The sequence below is a fragment of the Mauremys mutica genome, chromosome 2 (genome assembly GCF_020497125.1).
Source record: "Mauremys mutica isolate MM-2020 ecotype Southern chromosome 2, ASM2049712v1, whole genome shotgun sequence".
NCBI classification, from domain to species: domain Eukaryota; kingdom Metazoa; phylum Chordata; order Testudines; family Geoemydidae; genus Mauremys; species Mauremys mutica.
Window position 1 is genome coordinate 298,333,670 of NC_059073.1, and position 22,458 is coordinate 298,356,127.

At 46.8% G+C, this 22,458-nt stretch overlaps 1 protein-coding gene across 1 annotated transcript in view; it reads left to right on the forward strand.

Annotated features, from left to right (window-relative positions):
• Positions 1-22,458, forward strand: part of LOC123363335 (ATP-dependent translocase ABCB1-like) — a 50,572-nt gene that overhangs the window by 8,086 nt on the left and 20,028 nt on the right. Inside the window, exons 4-13 of the mRNA XM_045004190.1 lie at positions 5,606-5,716; positions 8,115-8,240; positions 10,022-10,225; positions 11,082-11,252; positions 14,652-14,813; positions 15,736-15,975; positions 17,442-17,588; positions 18,542-18,646; positions 19,557-19,634; positions 20,670-20,753. Coding sequence (XP_044860125.1) covers positions 5,606-5,716; positions 8,115-8,240; positions 10,022-10,225; positions 11,082-11,252; positions 14,652-14,813; positions 15,736-15,975; positions 17,442-17,588; positions 18,542-18,646; positions 19,557-19,634; positions 20,670-20,753 — 1,428 coding nt within the window. The remainder of the gene's footprint in view (positions 1-5,605; positions 5,717-8,114; positions 8,241-10,021; positions 10,226-11,081; positions 11,253-14,651; positions 14,814-15,735; positions 15,976-17,441; positions 17,589-18,541; positions 18,647-19,556; positions 19,635-20,669; positions 20,754-22,458) is intronic.

Below are 22,458 nucleotides of genomic sequence, written 5' to 3' on the forward strand. Positions count from 1 at the left end.
AGAGTAGGGCAAGGGGTCGGTTGGCCCACACCCAAGAGGGACACCCCCTGGGAATCGGGTCCGGGCAGCGGGGCATCGGCCGTCGCCTCGATGGGCTCGGCGGCCGTCAGTGGGGTGCCACCCGCAGCCGGGATGATGGAGGATCCCAGGGGACCCTCAGAGGCAGGAGCAGAAGCGGCAGTCAGGGGAGGGGAAACCGGGGACAGGGGGACCGAGGTGAGGTCACTCAGATCGAGGCCCGCTAGTAAAGGGTCGTCCTCCCCCTGCGTAACCGGGGTCAGACCCAGGGCCTCGATCTCCTCGTAGATGGAGGGGAGATCGCCGTCCGCCACCCCGGGGCCCTCCCCGCCAACACCCGAAGCGACGCCCACCTCAGTCCTCGCGGAGGCTGCGGATGGCAAGCGGGCAAGGGGGGCTCCCTCGGGGGCTTCCTCAGGAAGGGACCCTGGAGGAGGGGCAGCGTCACCGTCCGGTGCTGCCACGTCGCGCCCAGCCGGCACCACAAAACGGGCGTCGTCGGGGGGCAAGGCGGAAGGCTCGTCATCAGAGACCCCCTTCCTGCTCTTCCGGGGGGCCTCCGAATCCGAAAGATGTAATGGGACCGGAGCCTTCCGCTTGCCCCGCTTCCCCTGCACTAAGGACCAGCCCTCCATGGCATCATCCGGGGGCTGGCTAACAGGGGTCAGGTCTGGGGGCAAGGGCAGCGGCTTAGGGACTCGGGGAGGCAACGGAGGGGCAACAGGAACGAGGGAGAAGTCTCCCTGGGGCGGGCCCTCTCCCACGCCCGGCGTTATCTCCGCCGCACCCTCTTCCACAGCGGTGGACTGAGAAGGAGGAGGGGCAGCGTCAGGTGCTGGGCAGCTAGGGGCACTGGCGGTGACGGGGCCGGCGCCATACCGGGGCTCGGGGGTCCCGGACGCTCCTCCGTGCCGGGCCAAGGGGCAGTCCCTCCGGACGTGCCCCATCGCCCGGCAGAGGTAGCACCGGGCCTCCCCCGTTGAATAATGCACCCGGTAGCGGGCTCCCTGGTAGGGGACCACAAAGGACCCCTCGAGCGCCTCTCCGTCACGTGCCGCCGGCGGCAGTTGAAGCTGCACTTGCCGGCGGAACGAGAGGACGTGACGGAGGGCGGGGTCCTTGCAGCCCAACGGGAGAGGGCTGATGACAGAAATAGGGCGCCCCAGGGCAGAAAGGGCGGGCAGCAGGGCGGCATTGGGCAGGAAGGGAGGGACAGAGGTCAGGACCAAGCAGACCCCCAGGTCTTCCAAGGGCTCCAGGGGCACAAACACGCCCCCCACCGCCAGACCCGTCTCTACCGCTTCCTGGGCGGCGGCCTCCGACGCCAGGAAGAAGACCACCTTCCCGTACATTTTGGAGGCCGCCACAATGGCCGTGGGCCCCACTACCCTCGCCAACGCCCTCACATAGGTTTCGACGTGGGGCGAGGCGGGCACCAGGAGGCAACGGACACCGTGCTTCCTAGTCAAGGTGGGGAAGGGGCCCCGGCCGCTAAAGATGGTAGTGGAAGCGGCAGGCGGAGGAGTAGCGGCAGGCGGGGGGGCCGCCGCCACCTGGGCATATGCCCTGGGGGCCGGGGGAGGGACACCTGCGGAGCTGGTAGAGGGAACAGCGGGGAGGGATGCCGCGGCCGGTAGTGGGACCACGGCAGCGGGGGTAGTCCCCGCCATGGAGGGCCTGGTCTTTATAGCTGGGCCCTTACCCTTCTTCCCACCCCGACCTTTCTGACCGGCTGGGGGGGCTCCCTCCGAATCGGAAGGGGCGAAGGACGTGGCAGCAGCGGACGTCTCCCCGATACACGCCGTTGCCGGTGCCCCAGCGGGGGCAATGGCAGGTAAACCGGCAGCGGCGGTCGAGGTAGAGGCTTGGGGATTGGACACGGGGGTTTTGGGAGGGGGGGCGGTGGGAGCATCGCGAGGGGTCTCCCCCGCCGCATCCCCCGCCATAACGAGAGCGGGAAGGGGGACAAACAGCGGGGGGAGGGGAGGGAAAGGAGGCGACCACCCCTCCCCGCTAGGCTGCAGGCAGGGGAGGAGGGTGCCAGAAAGGGAAGGCTAAAGGGGCGTGGGGAGCAAGCAAGGACCCAGGGGCGGGAGGGTGGCAGGCCACCAACCCAGAGGGGAATTCCGGCTCCACTAGTTGCACTAGGGGATCAGGGGGGCTAACAACATGGGGGGGGTGCAGTGAACAAGGGCAAACTCAAATGGGGGAAGGGCACAAGCGCATGGGAGGGGGTATGGGCGCACGAGGGGAGGGGCCAATCAGGGCTGGGGGATCACAGGGCCGGGGGGGAAAATCAAACTAGGAACAGGGCAGTGGGACCACGGGGCTAGCTGCAGGGCTGGGGCAGGACAGTCAGGGCCACAGAGGAAATGGGTGGGGCAGACAAATGTGGCAAAGGAAAGGGGGCCAGGCCAAGGGGGTGGGGGTGGGGGGTGCGCCCACGGGCACTTGTGCAAAAAGTCAATGCAGCTGGCTGCTGCTGCAGGCCCAAATGGTGGAGGTGGGCGTGGCAAGCCAGGTGAGCAGCTCAGTCCCAGAGGCAGGAGAATGAGGCAGATGGAAAAACGCCAGTGGGGGTGGTGGAGGGGGCAACGACGGTGGTGGGGGCAAAGGGGGACACAGATGGACCGGGGGCAGGCTCCACGCCACACCCCCAGTGTCCCAACAGACACAGTCCAAGCCCCCACCACAAGAGCACAGTCCGAAAAATACTCAGTCCTTAGGTGCCCCCTCCACGGTGGCCTTCAGAGTCTCTACAAGGTCCTCCAGCAGCAGCAGGCAGCACTCTCCTTCTCCTCGGGGCTCCAGCAGCTCCCCAGCAGCCAACACAGCAGCTCCAGCAGCTCCAGGTGGTGGTCTGGTGGCTAGGCAGGAGGGACCCCGCTCAGAAGATGGTGGTGGTGGCTTCCTCAGCAACAAGGCCTGGAGCTGGGGTCCCTCACTCCCCTCCTCTGGGGAGCGGGCCAGTAGCCCCCCCGCCAGGGGCTGTAGGTGGAGTAACAGCAGCAACTGGGTGGTGGGGGGGAAATCTACTAGCCAGCCAGCATGCAGATAGCAGAGAAAGGGGGTGGGTGGTGGTGTCTAGCCCAGCCAGGGGAGCAGCCAGAGCAATAGCAACAGCAGCAGCAAGGGCCCAGCAGGAACAGCAACAGCAGCAGCAGCCCTCTCCCTCCTAGCCTCTACAGCAGAGTAGCAGAAGGGAGGTCTTCTGGCCACTGGAAACAGAGGTTTCTGTTCCCTGAGTGACCAGAGCAGGGGCTGCCCTAGAGCAATCAGGAACCTGCTAGAACTAAATAAGACCAGCAAGCTAATCAAGACACCTGGAGCCAATTAAGAACTTTCTAGAATCAATTATGGCAGGCGGGCTAATCAGGACACCTGCTTTAAAGAGGACCTCCCATCAGTTACTAGGGGTGTGTGCAAGGAGCAGGGAGCGAGAAGCCGTGCTGCTGGAGGAGTGAAGAGTTCAAGCGTGATCAGGCTTCAGGAGGAAGATCCTGCAGTGAGGATAAAGAAGGTGCTGGGGAAGGCCATGAGGAAGTAGCCAAGGGAGTTGTAGCTGTCATGCAGCTGATACAGGGACCATTATAGACAGCTGCTATCCATAGGGCCCTGGGCTTGAACCCCGTGTAGAGGGTGGGCCTGGGTTTCCCCCATCCCCCCAATTCCTGATCGGACACAGGAGGAGTTGACTTGGTCTGTGAGAAACACCAGAAGGGAAGGTCTAAATTGGAAAGGGATCTGGCCTGTCCCCAAGCCACTAGGTTTCCCCCATGCTGGCCACTGGTGAGGTTAGGTGAGTGGACAGCAGGTTTGAGCACTATCAAAAGTAGCCAAACTGAGGGCTGCCATGAATCTCTGAGGCAAGCAAATCCACCTGTAAGTGCAGGACCCACCAAGGCAGATGAGGAACTTTGTCATTTAATGTCACTTTTCTAGCAGTCTGAAATTTCTGATTTATTTCTCAAAAAATTCAAAAAGTGAACGAACTGCATAGACTCAGACCACTGAAAACAAAAGTAAGATGACATTTCTCTTCATATTAAGGAGAGACGAGCCTTAACCAAAGCCCTAAATGAGCTTATTTCAAACTTGGGGGAAACTGAGATCTATAGCTCAACTTTACAGATTGGGGCCCTCGTTCCTGTTAGGTTTGTCACTCCCTCATTTATTTATTTTTTTAGAGTAAGTGGTGAAGAGCTAAGTGAAATGACATTGCTCTTTAAAACACAAGTATGTGGAGTGGACATGATTTCAGTTCAACTGCTTTTGATTTGGTGATTAACAGTACTGTTGAAGTATAAGAGGGGTAGCCGTGTTAGTCTGTATCTGTAAAAGCAGCAAAGAGTCCTGTGGCACCTTATAGACTAACAGACGTTTTGGAGCATGAGCATTCGTGGGTGAATACCCACTTTGTCAGATGCATGACAATGCATGCTGTTGAAAGCTCTGGTAATACTGTTGCTGGGGAAGAGGGATGCCACACTTTCAGTAACTAACTCTTAGAATTTTGTACAGCAGTTTGTTATATATCTGAAGTCCCAGGTTCCTATTAGGTTAGAACAAAGGGCTGAATTTTGTCCTCTGTTATGGCAATAAATGCTGATGGGTGTCAGTGAGGTTGTGTGAATATAACAAAGGGTGGAATTTTGCCCAGAGAAACTGAATTAAGGGTGATCAAACTCTGTGTAACCACCTCTGATGTTGGTTATTCCTGACCTATTACACTAAGCAAGTCATTAGGGGACTCGCCTCAGACTACAGCAACAATGGCTATAGAGACTCGGGACTCTGTTTCCCAGATTGTCTAGAGTCCTGGATGGAGATAGAACAAGTTGGAAGCTACTACCAGAAAACAGAACTCTGAGACAAAGGGTTTGGTTTTATTTTTGGTTTTACTGGTCTTAGAGTGGAGCAGAGAGAGCCTACGGGGTCCCCTTTAAACTTCCCATTTCTACTCCAAAGAGAAATTTTGAACTCTGCTGGTGGTTACTGGGTCATTGAAAAGTGTCAGTCCAGCAGAGATCAGCAACATGGGAAGTGGAGGAGCAATTGCAGGTCAGGCTATTTAGCGCCAGGCTAATTTTCCATTGGACTTCAGACCAGGGAGCCTCAGGATGATGGTATCTTTTTTAAGAGATGAAGACTTTGTAATAAATCCCCAGTTTGTTTATTTTGCTTGTGCATTTTAAGCCAACCAACAATTACAGGCAGCATCATTCCTCCAAGAACTGATTCTCAACCCACATTCTGCCTAGGCAGATGCTGGGAGGGAGCTAAGGGATTTGGGCCCATTGTAAATGTTGAGAGATGGATGATTTAAGGTATAATAGATGATTTATTATTCTAGTTACTCCTGTTCTTTCCTTGTCCCGTATCCCAAAATGCTTTGCAGGGTATACACAAGGATTGTATTTCACTGATAGGCAGAATCCTCTGGGGTGAAATACAGCAACCATTGATCAGTTAAACTGCTATGTAGTGTTGCAGTGTTTCTTTTTTCTGTTCTAAACAACTTATCTATCAAAAGACACAACTGTAAAATCACAGAAATGTGTAATACCTTTTCAAAATCTCTCTCCAGCACCGTCTTCTAGATAGCAGTGCCAAGGAAGGATACAGACCAAACAAGCTCAAAGGAGAAATTGAATTCAAAAACATCCATTTCAGTTACCCATCCAGACCTGATGTTAAAGTAAATGATCTTTTTAAATTCATCTTAGCAGTGAAGAGCTGCTGCCATTATCTGTGTGACCAAAAAGAAAACTGATATTTTATCAATTTAATGTATTTATTTTAAAACAGTATTTTTTAAAGTGCCCATCCTGTACTCTGGGTATTTATGTAGCACAGTGTAGTCTAGTTGAAAGAACATTGGGTGAGGACTCAAGAAACCAGGATTCTATTCCCAGCTCTGCCATTGTCCTGCAAAGTAACACTTGGCAAGTCACTTCACCTCTCTCCCTCCATTTTCCCCATCTGTAAAATGGGGATAGTAATACTGACCTCCTCTTTAAAGTGCTTTGAGATATATGGATGAAAAGTACTATGTAAGAGCTAAATGTTATTATACTAGTTATAAAAATACAACAATAAAGAAGGATGAATGTCCTCCCAAAACTAAAGCTTTGTCTTCACCACCATCATCCACTTTTTCTTCATTTTCACTTGCTGGAAAAAGTAAGGGAGAACAAATGGGGCTTACAGCATAACCTGAAGGTGAGTAAATTTGGCCTCCGGTGAATTGAATCAGAAGCAAATTCTTCATTCAAGCTCACTCACCAACAATGCCTCACCTCCAGCCCTCATGTCGTTAAACCCAGAAAGCTTTTTGTGTCCGCGCTTCAGAAGATTTCAGCTGCTGTGATATCCCATGTGGGGAGAGGTAATCTTAGAGATAGCCAGGACTCAACCTATTTTAAGGCTTATTGGTTAAAGCCATTATTCTAAATCACTCCAGACAATGAAATGGAAGCCAGTGCAGATCACAGAGCATGGAGGCAAGATTCTCCCTACAGAAAATGCCCTCTAAGAAACAGACTGCCATGCTCTCCACCAGCTGCAGTTTGTGAGGGGAGTCATCTTGTTGTACAGTCCCATGTATGGTATTTTGCAGTAATCCAATATTTCTCTCTGGATTGACATCTGTACCAGAACTGAAAGTTCAGAACCTTCTGGCCAAGTGTAAAAGACAAACAAAATGCTATTAGCCGCTACTGCTTCCTGCGTGCAAAAGCAGCTCTGGATCCAACAGATGACGAACTCACTTGAGTGTGCTGCTGTTAGCTCTACCATTTCTTCTGATGGGTTCCTCCAACCTACAACCATAAACTAAATCATCTCTGAGGTGAGTCACAGCTGACTTGCCTGCCTCAAACCTACCCTGTAACTTGCTGGCTAAGCCAGTCAACTTCTCCGAGCTGGGTCTGATGAAACAGAGACCTAGAGCTATATTATCTGAATACTGAAGTCAGCGTAGTCTGTAATGTCTCAGTGTCTTCCCCTAATGATCTTGCATACAAATTGAGCAGGAGGGTGACAAGACAGAATCCCACATCACTCTACACAAGAGAAATCCTGGGCTGGATGAGTCACAGTTTGGGGCTGTGGCTGGAATGGGATGGAGCCATTCCAGAATGATTCCATCCATCCCTTCTAGACTCCACCCTGTTTCAGCAGTGGCTTATTATCAATGGTATCAGAGGTAGCTGGCAAAGCTAAAAGAATCATCCTGGATACCTGGTTCTCATCAATCACCAGCCAGAGATGATCAACAGACCAGATCAAGGCAATGTCCATTTAGTACCTAAATTTGGAATGAACCGGGTCACAGAGAGCTGAAGACTCTAGTTATTATCAGCATTACCTTGACATGCCCTTTCCTGCCTTACCTAAAAAGGGAGATTAGATCTGGGATGGTCGTGATGAGAAATGATGTTAAAGGGGTGGAGAATGATGGTCAAGCAAACACCAAAGCTTATCCACTATTAGCTTACTGGAAAACTGGAGCTCTTCTGGTATAGTATAAGGAGACAAGAACAATATTACTGTTTTTATCTTCTATTACAAAAAAATGTGTAGTCGTAAATCAGCCTAAATATACATAAGAGTTCCCATAGAAGACAAATATTTGGTCACTAACAATATTAGACATTCATAAGATGGGATAAACAGACTGAAGTAAAATGTTCCTAAATGTGAACATAGCAACAAAAGTGTCATTACTCCATAACTAATTCCTCCCTAGTAAATTCCAGAGATTGTCGAATCCTGACCCTTCATTCCATTGGGGATATTACAACACCCACTTTGTTTTCAGAGCCAAAGGGTTTTTCTTAGGGCAGTCTTTATAGAATAAGAATAGAACAAAGCAAGATTGTTATTAATAAAAAAAACTTTTTCTTGTCATCTTCAACCCGGATTGGAACAAAGGACTGAAAGCAGGCCTGGGAGTTCAATACACTGTTAGACCAGACCTCTCATTATTGGCTTGATCATGATGCCAAGCATCTTAATAGACCTTTTTCTAAACAAACCATTTATTTAAGCAGCTCTATATTTATTGGACTAACATATAAAAATGATATTTCCAGATTCTCAAGGGCCTGAACCTGAAAGTTCAATCGGGGAAGACCATCGCTCTGGTTGGCTCCAGTGGCTGTGGCAAAAGTACTGCTATTCAGCTGCTACACAGATTCTATGATCCAGTCCAAGGAGAGGTTAGTTTGAATGAACTGTCGATATTCCTGGCTACTAGGTTGAAGATTAATTTCCTGACTAGATTACACCTATACTTTAAAAGGATTTTACACAAAATTGGATTCTTAAAGGAACAGAAGATACGTAGCATCCAAAGAAATTCTGAAATTGATTTTTCATTACTTGTATGCCATGATGATGAGAATATTGTAAAAACCTAGATAGGACTTTACTGATATCAAGTCATAATTTGGATTTAAATATTTGATGATATTGTTATGCTGTACAAAGCACACGGGATCTTTTCAGGGAGAAAAGGCAAATACGCTGCATTTATTGAAAATACAACAGATAGCATATGCTTTTTAGTCTCTCTCTCTCTCTCTCACACACACACACACACACACACACACACACACACACACACACACACACACACACACACACACACACACCTGTCAGTTGTTTATAGTTACCAGTTTGTTGTAGCTCGAGTCAATCTAATGGCCAGTTGGATTGAGCACGAGTGTGGAGCTGGGCTCAGTCGGTCGCGATCCGATGCTCCGAGGCTTTGCTGGAATGAACCCAGAGTTCTGTGGCACAACACCCCAGCTTTGTAGTTATAAATTCCTATTTGAGTCCATGCATTTTGCAATGTCATCCTGTCCTTAAGTGGTGTTAATCTTGGGGTTTTCTGCTATTATCATTTGATGGTTATTGTCAGGCTTCCCATTGTTATCTCCTATTTGTTGTCTCTCTTTCTGAGGTGCCTGCCTCACCTTAGAGGTTGTCAATGCTGCTAACATGTTTAGCATTGGATACAATGGCTGTTTTCTGACTCTCTCCTGGTCTTTCCAAGTCTCTCACTTTTTCTTGACCATCTGGACCTTTGTGATGGCTTTCTTTGACACCTTATCTTTTCCTGATGCATGCATTCCTCATTCACACAAACAATCTCTTACAGAAACCTTCAAAGGTATAGAGAAGCAGTATTTTATATTCAGCAGAATACATTATAAATCAAGCCTAGCTAAATCTTATAACTTAAACAATTCCCACTGGTGCTTCAGGCCCTCAACATCTCTCTAATCTCCTTAACATAGATACAATACAAGATCCTGTCTCTTACTTACTAAAACCTTAAAACAAAGAAATGTATATTTAACTAGAGTCCCTAATTTGTAATACATATAGGAAACTATAGTAGACATTATAACTTATCCAAAAACAAAAGGGTGACCATAATCAGTCATAAGGATTGTTCTGGTCTGTCATTCCTTTCTGCTATTCAAAATGGATGGCTGGCAGGATGAAATCAAATCATACATTAATTCTCATAGTACAATTATAAAACACTGCTCCTACAATATCCTTTTTGTTTAACCTTCTCCTTTCATTCTTCTAGTCTGAGGTGATTGTGAAGATATAGTGTTAATTTTTCCTGGTCATTTTGTTTAAATGTTATTGCTTCATTCTATGTGAAAAGCTGCTAAACAAATATTGAAGTCAGTTATTATACATCTCTACCTCGATATAACACTGTCGTCTGGAGCCAAAAAATCTTACCGCGTTATAGGTGAAACCGCGTTATATCGAACTTGCTTTAATCCACCGGAGTGTGCAGCCCCACTCCCCCGCAGCACTGCTTTACCGCGTTATATCCATATTTCTATTATATCAGGTCTCGTTAAATCGGGGTAGAGGTGTATCATTATTATTATTATTTTATTATTTCATTATAACTAATTATTTGAAACATAATACATTTCCTCTAACTCTTCATTTATGCCTTTCCACTCAGATTACCTTAGATGGACGAGATATTCGGACACTTAATATAAAGTGGCTAAGAGAACGTATTGGCCTTGTAAGCCAGGAGCCTATTTTGTTTGCTACAACAATAGCTGAGAACATTCGCTGTGGCAGAGAGGGTATTACTGATTCTGAAATTGAGAAAGCAGCTAAAGAAGCCAATGCTTTTGATTTTATATCCAGACTGCCTGATGTGAGTTGATGTAATTTGAGCACCGTATAACTGTGACAAATTCTTTGGTTTCTCTCTCAGTTCTTCTGAATTTTTGTGGCCCAAATTCTCTGCTGGTGCAAATAGATGGTGCTTTACTAGCTTTTCACTGATGTTTTGTCATTTATTCCAATTGACAATTTCACCCACAGTGTTCTTAATTTACAATACTAACTGTATGTCATGTGGCAACATTTTTAATAGGGTGGATAAGGAATTTCTATGGACAATGAGAGATTTTTTTTCAATTTATCGGATTGTTTTTATTCTGTTTTCTTCTGCTAGGTATTATCTATCTTTTTCTACTTCCAATATTCCCATCTTTTTTGTTTTTTTGTTTTTGTTTTTTGTTTTTAAACTGGTTTTGCTTGGCAAACAAAATTGCTTTGTGTCCTGAGTAGTCACTGGTTAGTATTGTTAGCCAAACAGATAGCTGGATTCCTTCAGCCAGTTCTAGTTTGTCTGTTTTTTTTCACTTCAATTGCTGCTTTTTATAATAATTGAAAAATCTAATTTAGAGTACCTTCTTTAAGCTAATAGAAAACCATCACACCACATACTAATTCCTAGCCAACTAGAAGGTGACACAGAGACAAAACTGTAAACCAATCATTAGGAATTTTAAACTGTCCTCTGCCTCAAGGTGGGAAAAAACACTGAATGTAATTGGCCAAGACACTTCTTTAGAAGTAATTATTCTTAAAGCGTTTATTGGATCATCCATCATAAAACTTTTAAAAGAGGGAATTTCTGTATGTGATAGTAACAGTAAGACGGGGGTGGGGGTGTAAAAGGATTTTAACTGACCGCTTCTGCAATCTCGATACTCCTCTCTCAGAAACTTAACACCATGGTGGGGGAAAGGGGAGCTCAGCTGAGCGGAGGGCAGAAACAGCGAATTGCTATTGCCCGTGCCCTGGCAAGGAATCCCAGGATTCTGCTGCTGGATGAAGCCACGTCTGTTCTAGACACTCAGAGTGAATCTATTGTGCAAGCAGCTCTTAATAAGGTAGGAATCCTGTTGCTAGAGTTATCAATCAGTATTAAGAAGCACAACAACCATATGGCAAGCTTGACATTAAAGGCTATAGCATGCCATATGTTTTTAAGCACAGCTCTCCGCTGGTTTCGAGGAGGGCATTGAAATCAATAGGGATGCATGCTCAAATTTTGGTGTCATGATATGACCCTGTAATATTTAATCAAAACTCCATTAAGCAATCTCAGGGTGCTGAGCCTTATATTCTACATAGATAATATCAATATTTATACTGAATTACACACACACACACACACACACACACACACACACACAGAGTCACTCTACATGAAAAGAACATTAAGGTTCCAAAGTCAAGCCCTCAAAATTTAGGGAATGACAGAATTAAAGTTTCCTGGTCAACATTAATTTGGTCCCCTTGTGTGTCTGCATTAGGGGACAGTCGTCAGTTACATGATCCCATACTATTTTTCCACAAGACCCCCTGCTTCATTCAGTGCAGAGGATGGTGCTATTCAACATTCAGTGCTAGTCAATATTTCTTTTCAGTGGATGGCCCCATGCCATTCAAACCCTGCTGTGAAAACAGAATTATTAACTTCCTCATGGGCTTTTCTATACCTCTCATCACTCTAGTATCTGAGTGCTTCATAAACACTAATGAATTTATCTTCACAACACTCCCAACAGGTAAGGTGGTAGTATTACTCCCATATTAGAGAAGGGGAACTGAGGCACGGAGACGTTAGTGTTGAAAGTGCATACTACTTTTGGGTGCATGATCTGTGATGCCCAGGACTCAATATTTCAGAGAATTTTGCATTATACAGTGCTAGATATGTTAAAAGCACATCTCCCATTGACTTCAGTTGCAGCCGTGAATGCTCAGCACAGAGACATGTCTAGAATCCAATTCTGTAGGGCAGTATTCAGCTGCTGCAACAATAATGAGACCATCCTTTCTTTTCCTGCAATCCCCTGTCTCATTCACTACACACCTTACAACAGGGCCTCCCAGAGGTGGGGAAAAGTGGGTCAATTTGCCCCAGGCCTCGGGCCCCGCAGGGTTCCCCAGGAGAGTTTTTCAGGGCCCCTGGAGTGGGATCCTTCGCTCACTCCGGGGGCTCGGAAAACACTCATGGAGCCCGGGCCCCCGGAGATTCTGCTCCTGGTCTTCACCGGCAGCGGGTCCCTCCACTCCGGGACCCGCCGCCAAAGTGCCCCGAAGACCTGGCTGCACTTCAGCGGCGGATCCTGCTTCGGCGGTACTTCGGCGGCGGGGGGTCCTTCAGTTCTGGGACCCGCCGCCAAAATGCCCCGAAGACCCGGCTGCACTTCGGCAGCGGATCCCACTTCAGTGGTAATTTGGTAGCGGGCGGCCCCCATTGCGGGTCTTCGGGGCACTTCGGCGGCAGGTCCCAGAGTGGAAGGACCCCCCGCCTCCGAATTACTGCCGAAGCAAGGGCCCCCCACTGCCGAAGACCCCAGTCCCCCGGAATCCTCTGGGCGGCCCTGCCTTACAACTTCTGCAACAAATAAGGCAGGTTTCCTGCAGACAAGAGCATCCTTTACTGCATAACTTTGATTCCTTCCATAATCACTGTTCATTCTGCTCTCCCTACTCTTGTTTCCTGTGCTGGTGTCACAACCCAATGGCCCCCTCCCCTTAGGGAGGTCCCTGGGAAGGCAGATTAGCACTGTATATTGCTAATGCTGTTGCAAGCATGACAAAGCATTTTGGGGAGGATTAAAGGTGTGTGAGTGGAGAGTGGAAGGGGTTTTTTAGGTCACAAGAGGCCGAAGAGGGGGAGAAGAAAAAGAAAAGAGCAGAGAACAGGTTAATTCAACACTGCAATTAACAAGCTCAGTTTGAAGATAAAACACTGTCCTCCATCCAACGACACTGCTCGCAGCCAAGACTTGGCTGACAGCTGAGAAAGACGGGGGCCTGAAAATTGCCCAAGCGGCCGTGAAAAACCAACTACACAGACCTGCACCTGCAGGACAGCAAAACCAGCAAAGAGGAAAAAAAAGCCCAGGGCTGCAGAGGCTGAAAACACAGACGAGACAACACGAGTGGGAGCCAGACAGGCGTCCCTGGAGCTGGGATGCTTTGGGAAAGGGAAAAAAAACCATATCAAGCCTGTTTGAACTGGTACAAAGAGCACCAGAATAGAGGGCCCTGACTGAAACCACCCCCAAAGAAGCCCAGGACCCTCCTGAGAGCTGGGGCAACTTGGAGATTACAGTGGATCCCCGGGACGACCTGGGCCCAGGGCAAGAACTCCCGTCCACCCATTCCCCTCTTCTTACTTTACACCCAGACCTGGCCAGCTTTGGGTAGTCCTTGTGTGAGTATGAAGGTGGGTTAGGGCTTGGGGCCCTAATGCTTTCTCTCTTCCCTTGAGTGACGTGGGAGCATTCCCAGCACTCTCTGCTGTATTTTATTTTATTAATAAAGCTTTAAAATTTAAACACTTTATGTGTTACGTCATCTCCTCCTCCCCAAACAATCCTGCTGCGTCAGCCCGATCACCTGATGCTCCAGGTAGATTGTCACACTGGGGACCACAACTCCCCCTGACTATAGGGAGGAGAAATTGTAGGCAAAGTCCTGCTCAGCCCCTACAATCCTGGGCAGGAACATGCTTAGTCACTGTGTGGGGATGGTGCATGTGCACTCCTGTCATACAATGCAGTGAGCTCAGACTGTTTCTTTGGGGAATTTAGCTGCTGAACTCTAATAAGTCTCTACTGAGCACATGCAAATTGAGATGTTCAGAGCCTCATATCTCGGCCCCCCAAATTTGGGCAGATTTTCATGGGAATGGTAAAAGGCACATCCCTGGTACCAGTGAGCCATGCTCATCTCCTCCAAATTTCATATCCCTGCTCTCAAGCATTTAGGTGATAAAGCTTCTCAATTAAACAGTTATAAGAATTTTTTAATATGGGCAAAACAACATTATTTTCTCTAACCTCATTCTGAGAAATCATTGAACCATTTTTGCTAAAATAGGTGGGGGGGGAGGGGGGAGGAGAAGAAGGTGAGGCAGATATCAGCATGGAAAGTTTCATCCCAAATAATTAAATCTTGGCAAAGTTATAAGCATCTGACAACAGGTCTTACAATTGGAAGTGTCAGGCAACCTTAGCTATAGGCAGTGAGTACCTGCACAGCCTATAAAATTAATCCACTTTCCCCTGTCATTATTATAAATGTGGATTTTGTAATCAGAAGTGTCCTTTGGTTATTAAATCAGACAGCAGGCATGGAAATATTGATCAGCTATAGAGGATCAGCAGGGCTTTTACGCTTGTATTTTCCACACTGTTAGGTAGGGATTTTCTGGGGCGGGGGGTTCACCACATTTTAAAATAAATCTCTCTGTTTTTTCCCCCGGTAAGGCTAGGGCTGGACGTACCACCATTGTGATAGCTCACCGGCTCTCCACAATCCGAACAGCTGACATTATCGCTGGATTTCACAACGGTGTTGTTGTTGAACAGGGAACACACAGTGAACTCATGACACAGAAGGGTGTCTACTATTCTCTTGTGATGCAGCAGGTAATGAGATGTGGTAGAGCACTCCTGACTAAATGCTTCAGATTTACTGGCCATCTCTCTACTCCAGAAAATTATCTGCATATCTCACTCACAGGTGCTGATTTTTGAATTTGCTGGAGGGTGCTCCTCTCCGTCCCCCTCCCCCTCTCTTGTGACCTGTGGGCAGGGCTTCGGGGGTGGGAGGGAGGGAGGCTGAGCAGGGGTGGCACCTCTGGGCAGAGCACAGGTGGGCCTCGGGGAAGAGGCTGAGCAACAGCGGGGCCTCTTGTTCGAGTGCGATGGGGCCTTGGGGAGGAAGAGGCCAATCGGGGGAGAGGCCTTGGGGTGGAGTGGTGGGTGGGCCATTGGGGAAGGGCCACAGTCCAGGCGCTGGGGCCCACAAAAGATTATCCAGCCCTGCAAGTGCTGAACACCCCCTATTTTTTTTGGTGGCTGCTTGAGCCATTGAGCACCCACAGTGTTGACGACTATGATCTCACTCATACAGTTGCTGACACATGCAGGTTCTGCACTCAAACAGCTGGGCCATTTTCACTTTGCAGTTTCTGCATATTTTCTAGTTTAGTGAAAGTTGATCAGTCAATCTTGTTTCTGAGTTGGAAGTGGTTGTTTTTCACCGGTAGCTTCACATTTACACAGTTTAATGAGTCAAATATAACTGAGCAAAAGAGGTGGATGACATCATCACAGAACTATATAGATAGTGCGGGGGGACATACAGAGCCAAATTCTCTGCTGGTGTAAGTTGCAACTGCACCAACTTATACTGGCAGAATACTTGGCCTATACAAACTACCATATGAAAGTGACAATGTAACCAAAGTGATGGTGGTTTTGTTTGTTTCCATACCAAGTACATGTTCCTTTCCCTTGCTACAAACTGTCTTGTGACTGTGTATCACTGTTCCTTGCTTGTCACTAGGGTCATGGTGGAAACACTCAAAATGAGATGTCAGAAAGCGATGAAGAGACAGAAGATGAAGACTATGAGGAAGAGGATTTAGATGATCTCAGGATGGAGAATCTGACTGATCTTGGTGGTTTTGAAAAACCAGGAATCACTGAGATGGTAAGCATTCCTAAGAGATCCGGAAGGCATACAAGCAGAAAGACTTCTTCTAAGAAAACGTCGTCTGAAAAGAAGAAAACAAAGGAGAAAGAAGTTAGTGTTACAATTCAGTTTAATCCTAAAGTTTAGTGATAGCTTGTGAGAATAGGAACAAAGGTCATTCTATTTTCTTTTTTAAAAAGATCTTAATCCATGTCACCTTTGCTATGATTCTGTCATATGCAGCATTGACCTGGGCGAATACTTGAATTGGGAATCTTCAGGGAAAACACAGGTGTAAACAAATCAGTCTTGAGACAGATCCTAGCTCCTGTCCCGCAGGACTAGCTGGGCTTGGCTCCCTACTCCTCAGAGGTTGCAGCACTGCTCAGATTTGGCCTGGCTCCCCTGATGGGCCAAATTTGTGAGAGTGGTGTTGTGACCATGTGCATCTGGTCAGAAAGCCCAGAGTGGGAAGCTGAGCCCAGCCAGCCCTGTGATCCTTCAACATATTCAGATGACCCAGTTTTGGGTAACAACCCACTAGTGAAGAAACCCTCTTCTAGGAGCTCTTTTTATATTATAGTACAGTCTACTGGTAGAACATGATGCGAACAGTAAGCAGCAACTGGATCCATTCTTACAATGTATCGCCCAGAAGTCCAGAACACACTTTTTTTATCAATTCATAACTGTTGCATTTGGGCCTTGTCAGAGGAAATACGGTAGATGGCAAGATACATGGCTTCAGAATTCATACTGTTTGCAGTAAAGTGAAGAAATCAGATTGAAAGACATGAAATTATTGATGTCACAAAGTTCAGCAGGTTTGTATGGTTAAAGTGTGGGCAGGCTTTTCCAGTATCTGTAACACAGGCAAAGATAATCAGGCGAGGCCATCACAACTGGCTCAGAACCTCATTTAATAATTTGTACCAGTTCTTATGTTTTCATTTCATTTTCCACAACTTCCTCAACAAATGTCTGGACATTTTGAATAGCTCAGTGAAGCTGAATTGAGCTGCCATGTGTTTTTCAAGGGAGATGAAGCCTAAATCACTGTTTCATATGTGTTTTCCATGCATATGGTAATGATTCATGGTCTGTATTTTGTAAAAGACAAAACAGACTACCTGACATAAGTCAACCCAATTGTATTACTGCAAACCCACTAGCATTTAGCAGAGGCTGAACTAGACTGATTTTTTTTGTGCTCAGAACAGTGAGACTTTTTAGGTCATTATAATGATTCATGTGTTAGGGTCAGTGACCATGGACTGCAACTTTATCTGACATTTCACTGAACTATGTAGTCCCCATCCCACCCACCCCCCAGTTAGCCTTTTGTTAAATTGATGCCTGCAGATTTTTTTTTTTGATTTACAATTGCAGTTTTAAGACCTTAAATTACAGAGCGGCAAATTTTCAGTACGTTTGCTCATTCAGTGTGCAAACATTGGAGGCTGGGGTGAATTATCTGTGAACAGTTGCTAGGACAGTTTACTGATTTACCCCCTAGCTGAGGAAATTGTCATGTTCCACAACTTTCAGTGAACAGCTGAATTTTATCTCTTATGTAGGAGGAAAATCTCCCTGCTGTGCCTTATTCCAGAATTCTGGCTCTGAACAAACCTGAGTGGCTGCATATATTCTTTGGCGTGATTGCTGCTGCCTTCTCTGGTGGCGTCCACCCTGCATTTTCTGTTATATGTGGAAAAATAATTGGGGTAAGTATCAAAACTGTATGGTAAACTAACTTGAACCAGGCACAAATGCAGAACTTTAAATCCTGCCCGACCCTCCAGCTAGTCCTCTCTGGTGATGCCTTAGACCCTCCTTCTACTCCCACTGTCACTAAACTCTACTGGAGTCTTTCCATTGACTTCAGTAGGAACTTGATCAAGCTCTTAATCTCCTCTCCCCACTTGGGACTTCTTGCCTATTTTCCAGCCCCGTATTTGGAATGACTTCACCTTTCCAGAGAAGCAAATCACCTTCCCTTATCAAACTCAGTTTTCATTTACCCTGCTCCACTGTTGTGCAGACTCCCTGCCTTGTACTTGACCCTGCTCTTTGCATTGTACCCGTTCTCTTCGGACAGTAAGCTCCTTCAAGGTACCTTGCATTCCAACGTGTTTGTAAGTACCAGAGACATCCATGGAACTGTCTGAATAATTAACCCCTTGATTCCTGAATCATTGAGGGAAGAAATGGAGTCTTCCTTTGGATTCCAGTATATGATTGTTGGAAGCTGCTGGGAGTTGGAGCAGCAGCCAGGGAGAATGGTTGGAGCAAGATGTTAAGGGAATCTTTTATCTTCAGGCAAGAGAAGAGGGGTGTTGTAGTCAGCTGGAGGGGAGGTTGATGGTCTGACGGAGTGACAGCATTCAGTGGAAGGCAGATGAGAGCTGGTGAAGTGGCAGCCTGGAGGCAGGGTTTAGTGGAACTGCAGCTCACAGGCAAATGAGGGGAGGGTCTGGTGGAGGGTTGGAGAAGGAGCAGCTGATGAGAGGCAGGTCAGCTGGGAGAGGTGGAGTGACCTCCTGGCCAGCAACAGAAAGCTGAGGGGTGGCAGAGTTCAGGTGCTGGGGAAGAGCTGAGAGAAGGTGAAGTTCAATAGCTTCTACAGTGTTTCCTGAGCTATTGTAACTGGTGGTCACTTTGTGCTTTTCTTACATAGGCTTTTCAAGAAACAGATCCTGAAAAAAGGAGCAAAAACACCACGTTGCTTTCTCTAATGTTTCTTGTCCTGGCAGTGATCAGCTTAGTAACACATATCATCCAGGTAAACTTCACAACATTGAAAAGTCAAAGCTGAGTATCTGGTCACATACATTATGGTCCAGATTTTCAGATCTCATTGAGAGGAATGTTGGGGACATAATGCAACTTTGTATTCACTACAGGGCTGCCCAGAGGATTCAGGAGGTCTGGGGTCTTCAGCGGCGGGTCCCGGAGCAGAAGGACCCCACCGCCGCCGAATTGCCTGTGACCCGGAGTGAAAGAAGCGAGAGTTTTCTGGGCTCCCCGGAGCAAGTGAAGGACCCTGCTCCAGGGCCCCCAAAAAACTCTCATGGGGGCCCCTGTGGGGCCCGAGGCCTGGGGCTAATTGCCTCACTTCCCTGCCCCAACCCCCTGCCCCCCGGCCATGATTCACGATGTTTCTTATAAACTGTTCCAGAGTCAAGCCACTGAATGGCTCAAGTGGCTGGTATGGAATACAGAGCCTTACCCTTCCCGATTGCTAGTTACCAAGCAGCCCAAGGCAGCAATGCCTGAAAGATGCTGCTGACCATTCTGTGTCCTAGGGGAAATGCGTTTTGGGCACAGCCCAGTTCCACTACATTGCTGTGTACGCTACAAAAAACACCGTCCCAGTCGGTACTGTTAGATAGCAGAGTGAGTAGTGAGGCTAAGGAAGGGAAGGTGACTCCACTGCTGACCTCTACAGCTGGCTGCGGAAGTATGTGGGTGGGTCAGTACGATGAAACTTCAGTTTCCAGGAATGTGTGTGGTACCTTTCACCAGCTTTAAACTAACATCTGAAACCATCTCCCAAAACACTGTGTAGGTTCTGTAAACTGTGTGGCTGAATGGTTGAAATATCATCATATTTACAGCAGGTTGTTCTAAATATGACTGTACAGCCCAGCACATACAATCCAACTGTTGTATTTCCCATTCTCCCATTTCAGGGATTCATGTTTGGAAAGTCTGGGGAAGTTCTGACCAAGAGATTGCGATCTTTGTCATTCAAAGCATTGCTTCAGCAGGTACGGGCCTCGTTTCTGGGTCAGAGCGATAGACAGCAAATATGCAGCACTCCTGCCATGTGATCCAGGTGGCTTTTGTGGGGTGATATTTGTATAACACCATGAAAATTCCTGGTTCCCTGCGGCCTGTGTAGAGCCTCCCTCCAACATGGCTTCGAGAGAACCCATCCTTTTAGTGACACTTCAACACTGCGCAAGTGGCAAGTCTGTGAGCACACGTGCGAAACAAAATAAAGCAAAAGCATGTACAAATTAACTCAGTGCTGGTAGGAGAGCTGTCTAATTTTGATGCCATCTCTTTCACTATCGACCATACTGAAGAGTGTATAAAACATGCATGTATCTGAGTGCATTGGTATATTTGCAAAGATTAACAAAACAGAAGATAAATCTGTATCTGACCCTGATGGTCATGATATAAATGTTTAGATAAATAGGTTTAGGTCTGTTTGCATCCAACTCCATAGCAAACAGACCATATCATAACAGGTGTAGGTTCTCAAAGCATTATCTTTGCTCACTAGAGTGGTTTCTCTAGTCAAGATGACCAGCTGGATCAGGACTGATTTACAATAATACTATTGCAACATGACTGTCCTTGGATACTCCCTCCTGATGGATCCCTGGGAAAGGACACACCTCTCTTTGTTCCTTGCTGAGGATTCTCTGTGGGTGAACACTTAGGCACCCTGCACACCCATTGGTAGCGCTTGGTATCACAGGGTTCTGCATATGCACAGGAGCATTCTAAGGGGATAGGGGAGGAGAGGGAAAATGACCAAAAAACCCAAATGTTCTGCGGGTAAGAATAGTTTATCTTAACATTGTTTTCAGTTTATCTGACAAATGTTGCTCATCACAGAAGAAGAGTGAGTATCTTAGTGCTTATGTTGGCTCTCTCTCTTCCCCACGCACACGTGCTAGTCAAGCTTTAAATGTCCATACATTGTACTAATGACCCTGACCAGTCTGAGTTACGGTAAGAAGATTTCATTTGCAAAAGCAAAAATAACGGAACCGTCTATTCCCTTGCAAGAGATTGGCTGGTACGACGATCCTAAAAATGCCATAGGGGTTTTGTTAACCAGACTAGCTACGGACGCTTCACAAGTCAAAGGGGTATGTTTGCTTTTGTTTTTACGTTTTGCTTGCAACTATGAATTGCAGTGTTGGCAAGGGGCGATGAAGTTATTTTGGAAAAAGAGTTGGTAAATCTACTCTAGAGGCTCTCTGACACATTTATATAGTCTTGGAAACAGTTTCACTGGTCCCAATTAATGACGATTACTAAAGCTTCGGCAGATGTTCTTACACCTTCCATTTCCTTGCTGTAAGCGACTAAGTAAACAACTTAGTAACTTTAAAAGTAAGCCATGTCCAAGGGCCAGTGTAAGCACTTCTGCACCACTTAAACTGCCTGATGGATCAAAGTCTTCCGTGTATCAAGTGGCCCTAAAGTCCCACTTCGGTTGCTTGGAGAGGCTGTAGTTGTGGGAGAATAGCATTGCAGTCAATGCCCTGAGCTCATGTTGATGTGGGTAGATTTGTTCTTCCCAGCTCTGTCCACTACTCTTCATACACAGGAAGCCTGTTTATGTGGGCTTTCTGGGGTGAAGTGAATTGTCATTGATACAGAGTATCAGTGATGGCAGAAGCACAAGGGACTGTGTGACTTTTGGGAGTGGGGTAGGATAGGAGCCACTGAAAATCCTGCATGTAATTGGCCAATTCTGCAGAATTTGCCAATCTCCCCTTTTCTCCCCACCACACGACCCCATCAAAAAAATTCTGAAGAAAAAAATCAGTCATACTTTTTAAAATAAATTCGCTCATGAGCAAAGAGTAATAAGTTGCCTGATTTATTCAATAGTTTAAAATAAAATTTAATTTCTACTTCATTTGTATTAAAAAAAAAATCCCTAGCTCTCGGATTCACTAGACTCACTAGATCCTCTGGTTTCAGAGTAGCAGCCGTGTTACACAAAAAGATCAGGAGTCCTTGTGGCACCTTAGAGACTAACAGATTTATTTGAGCATAAGCTTTCGTGGGCTACAGCCCACTTCATTGGATACATAGACTAGAACATACAGCAAGAAGATATTTATACATACAGAGAACATGAAAAGGTGGAACTACCCATACCAACTGTAAGTCTTTTTTTCTCCTGCTGATGATAGCTCAGGGTTTCTCAAACTGGGGTCAGGACCCCTCAGGGGGTCACAAGGGTATTACATGGGAAGTTGTGACCTGTAACCTCTACCCCTAACCCCATTTTCCCTCTAGCATTTAAAATGGTGTTAAATATTTAAAAAGGTGTTTTTAATTTATAATGGGGGTTGCACTCAGAAACTTGCTATGTGAAAGGGGTCACCAGGACAAAAGTTTCAGAACCACTGTGATAGCTCATCTCAATTGATTGGCCTCTTACAGTTGGTATGGCTACTTCCACCTTTTCATGTTCTCTGTATATATAAATATCTTCGTACTGTATGTTCCAGTCTGTGCATCCGATGAAGTGGGCTTTAGCCCACAAAAGCTTATGTTCAAATAAATTTGTTAGTCTCTAAGGTGCCACAAGTACACTAAATCTTCAGACTCAGTAGATTTCATACTCCCTCCCATCTCCTGTTTACTGCCCAGCACAGAGTGGGAATCACTCAAAGATTTGACTGAATGTACAATTATTTGAATCTTTAAAAACTGCAACTTAATTCTTGAGGATAAGGTCCATCATCCCAGCTGTCAAGGTAAAACAGGTGCATGGGATCCAAACTATGAAAAAGCTTAATAGATCAAAATGAACATGAGAACACTGCATTCCCC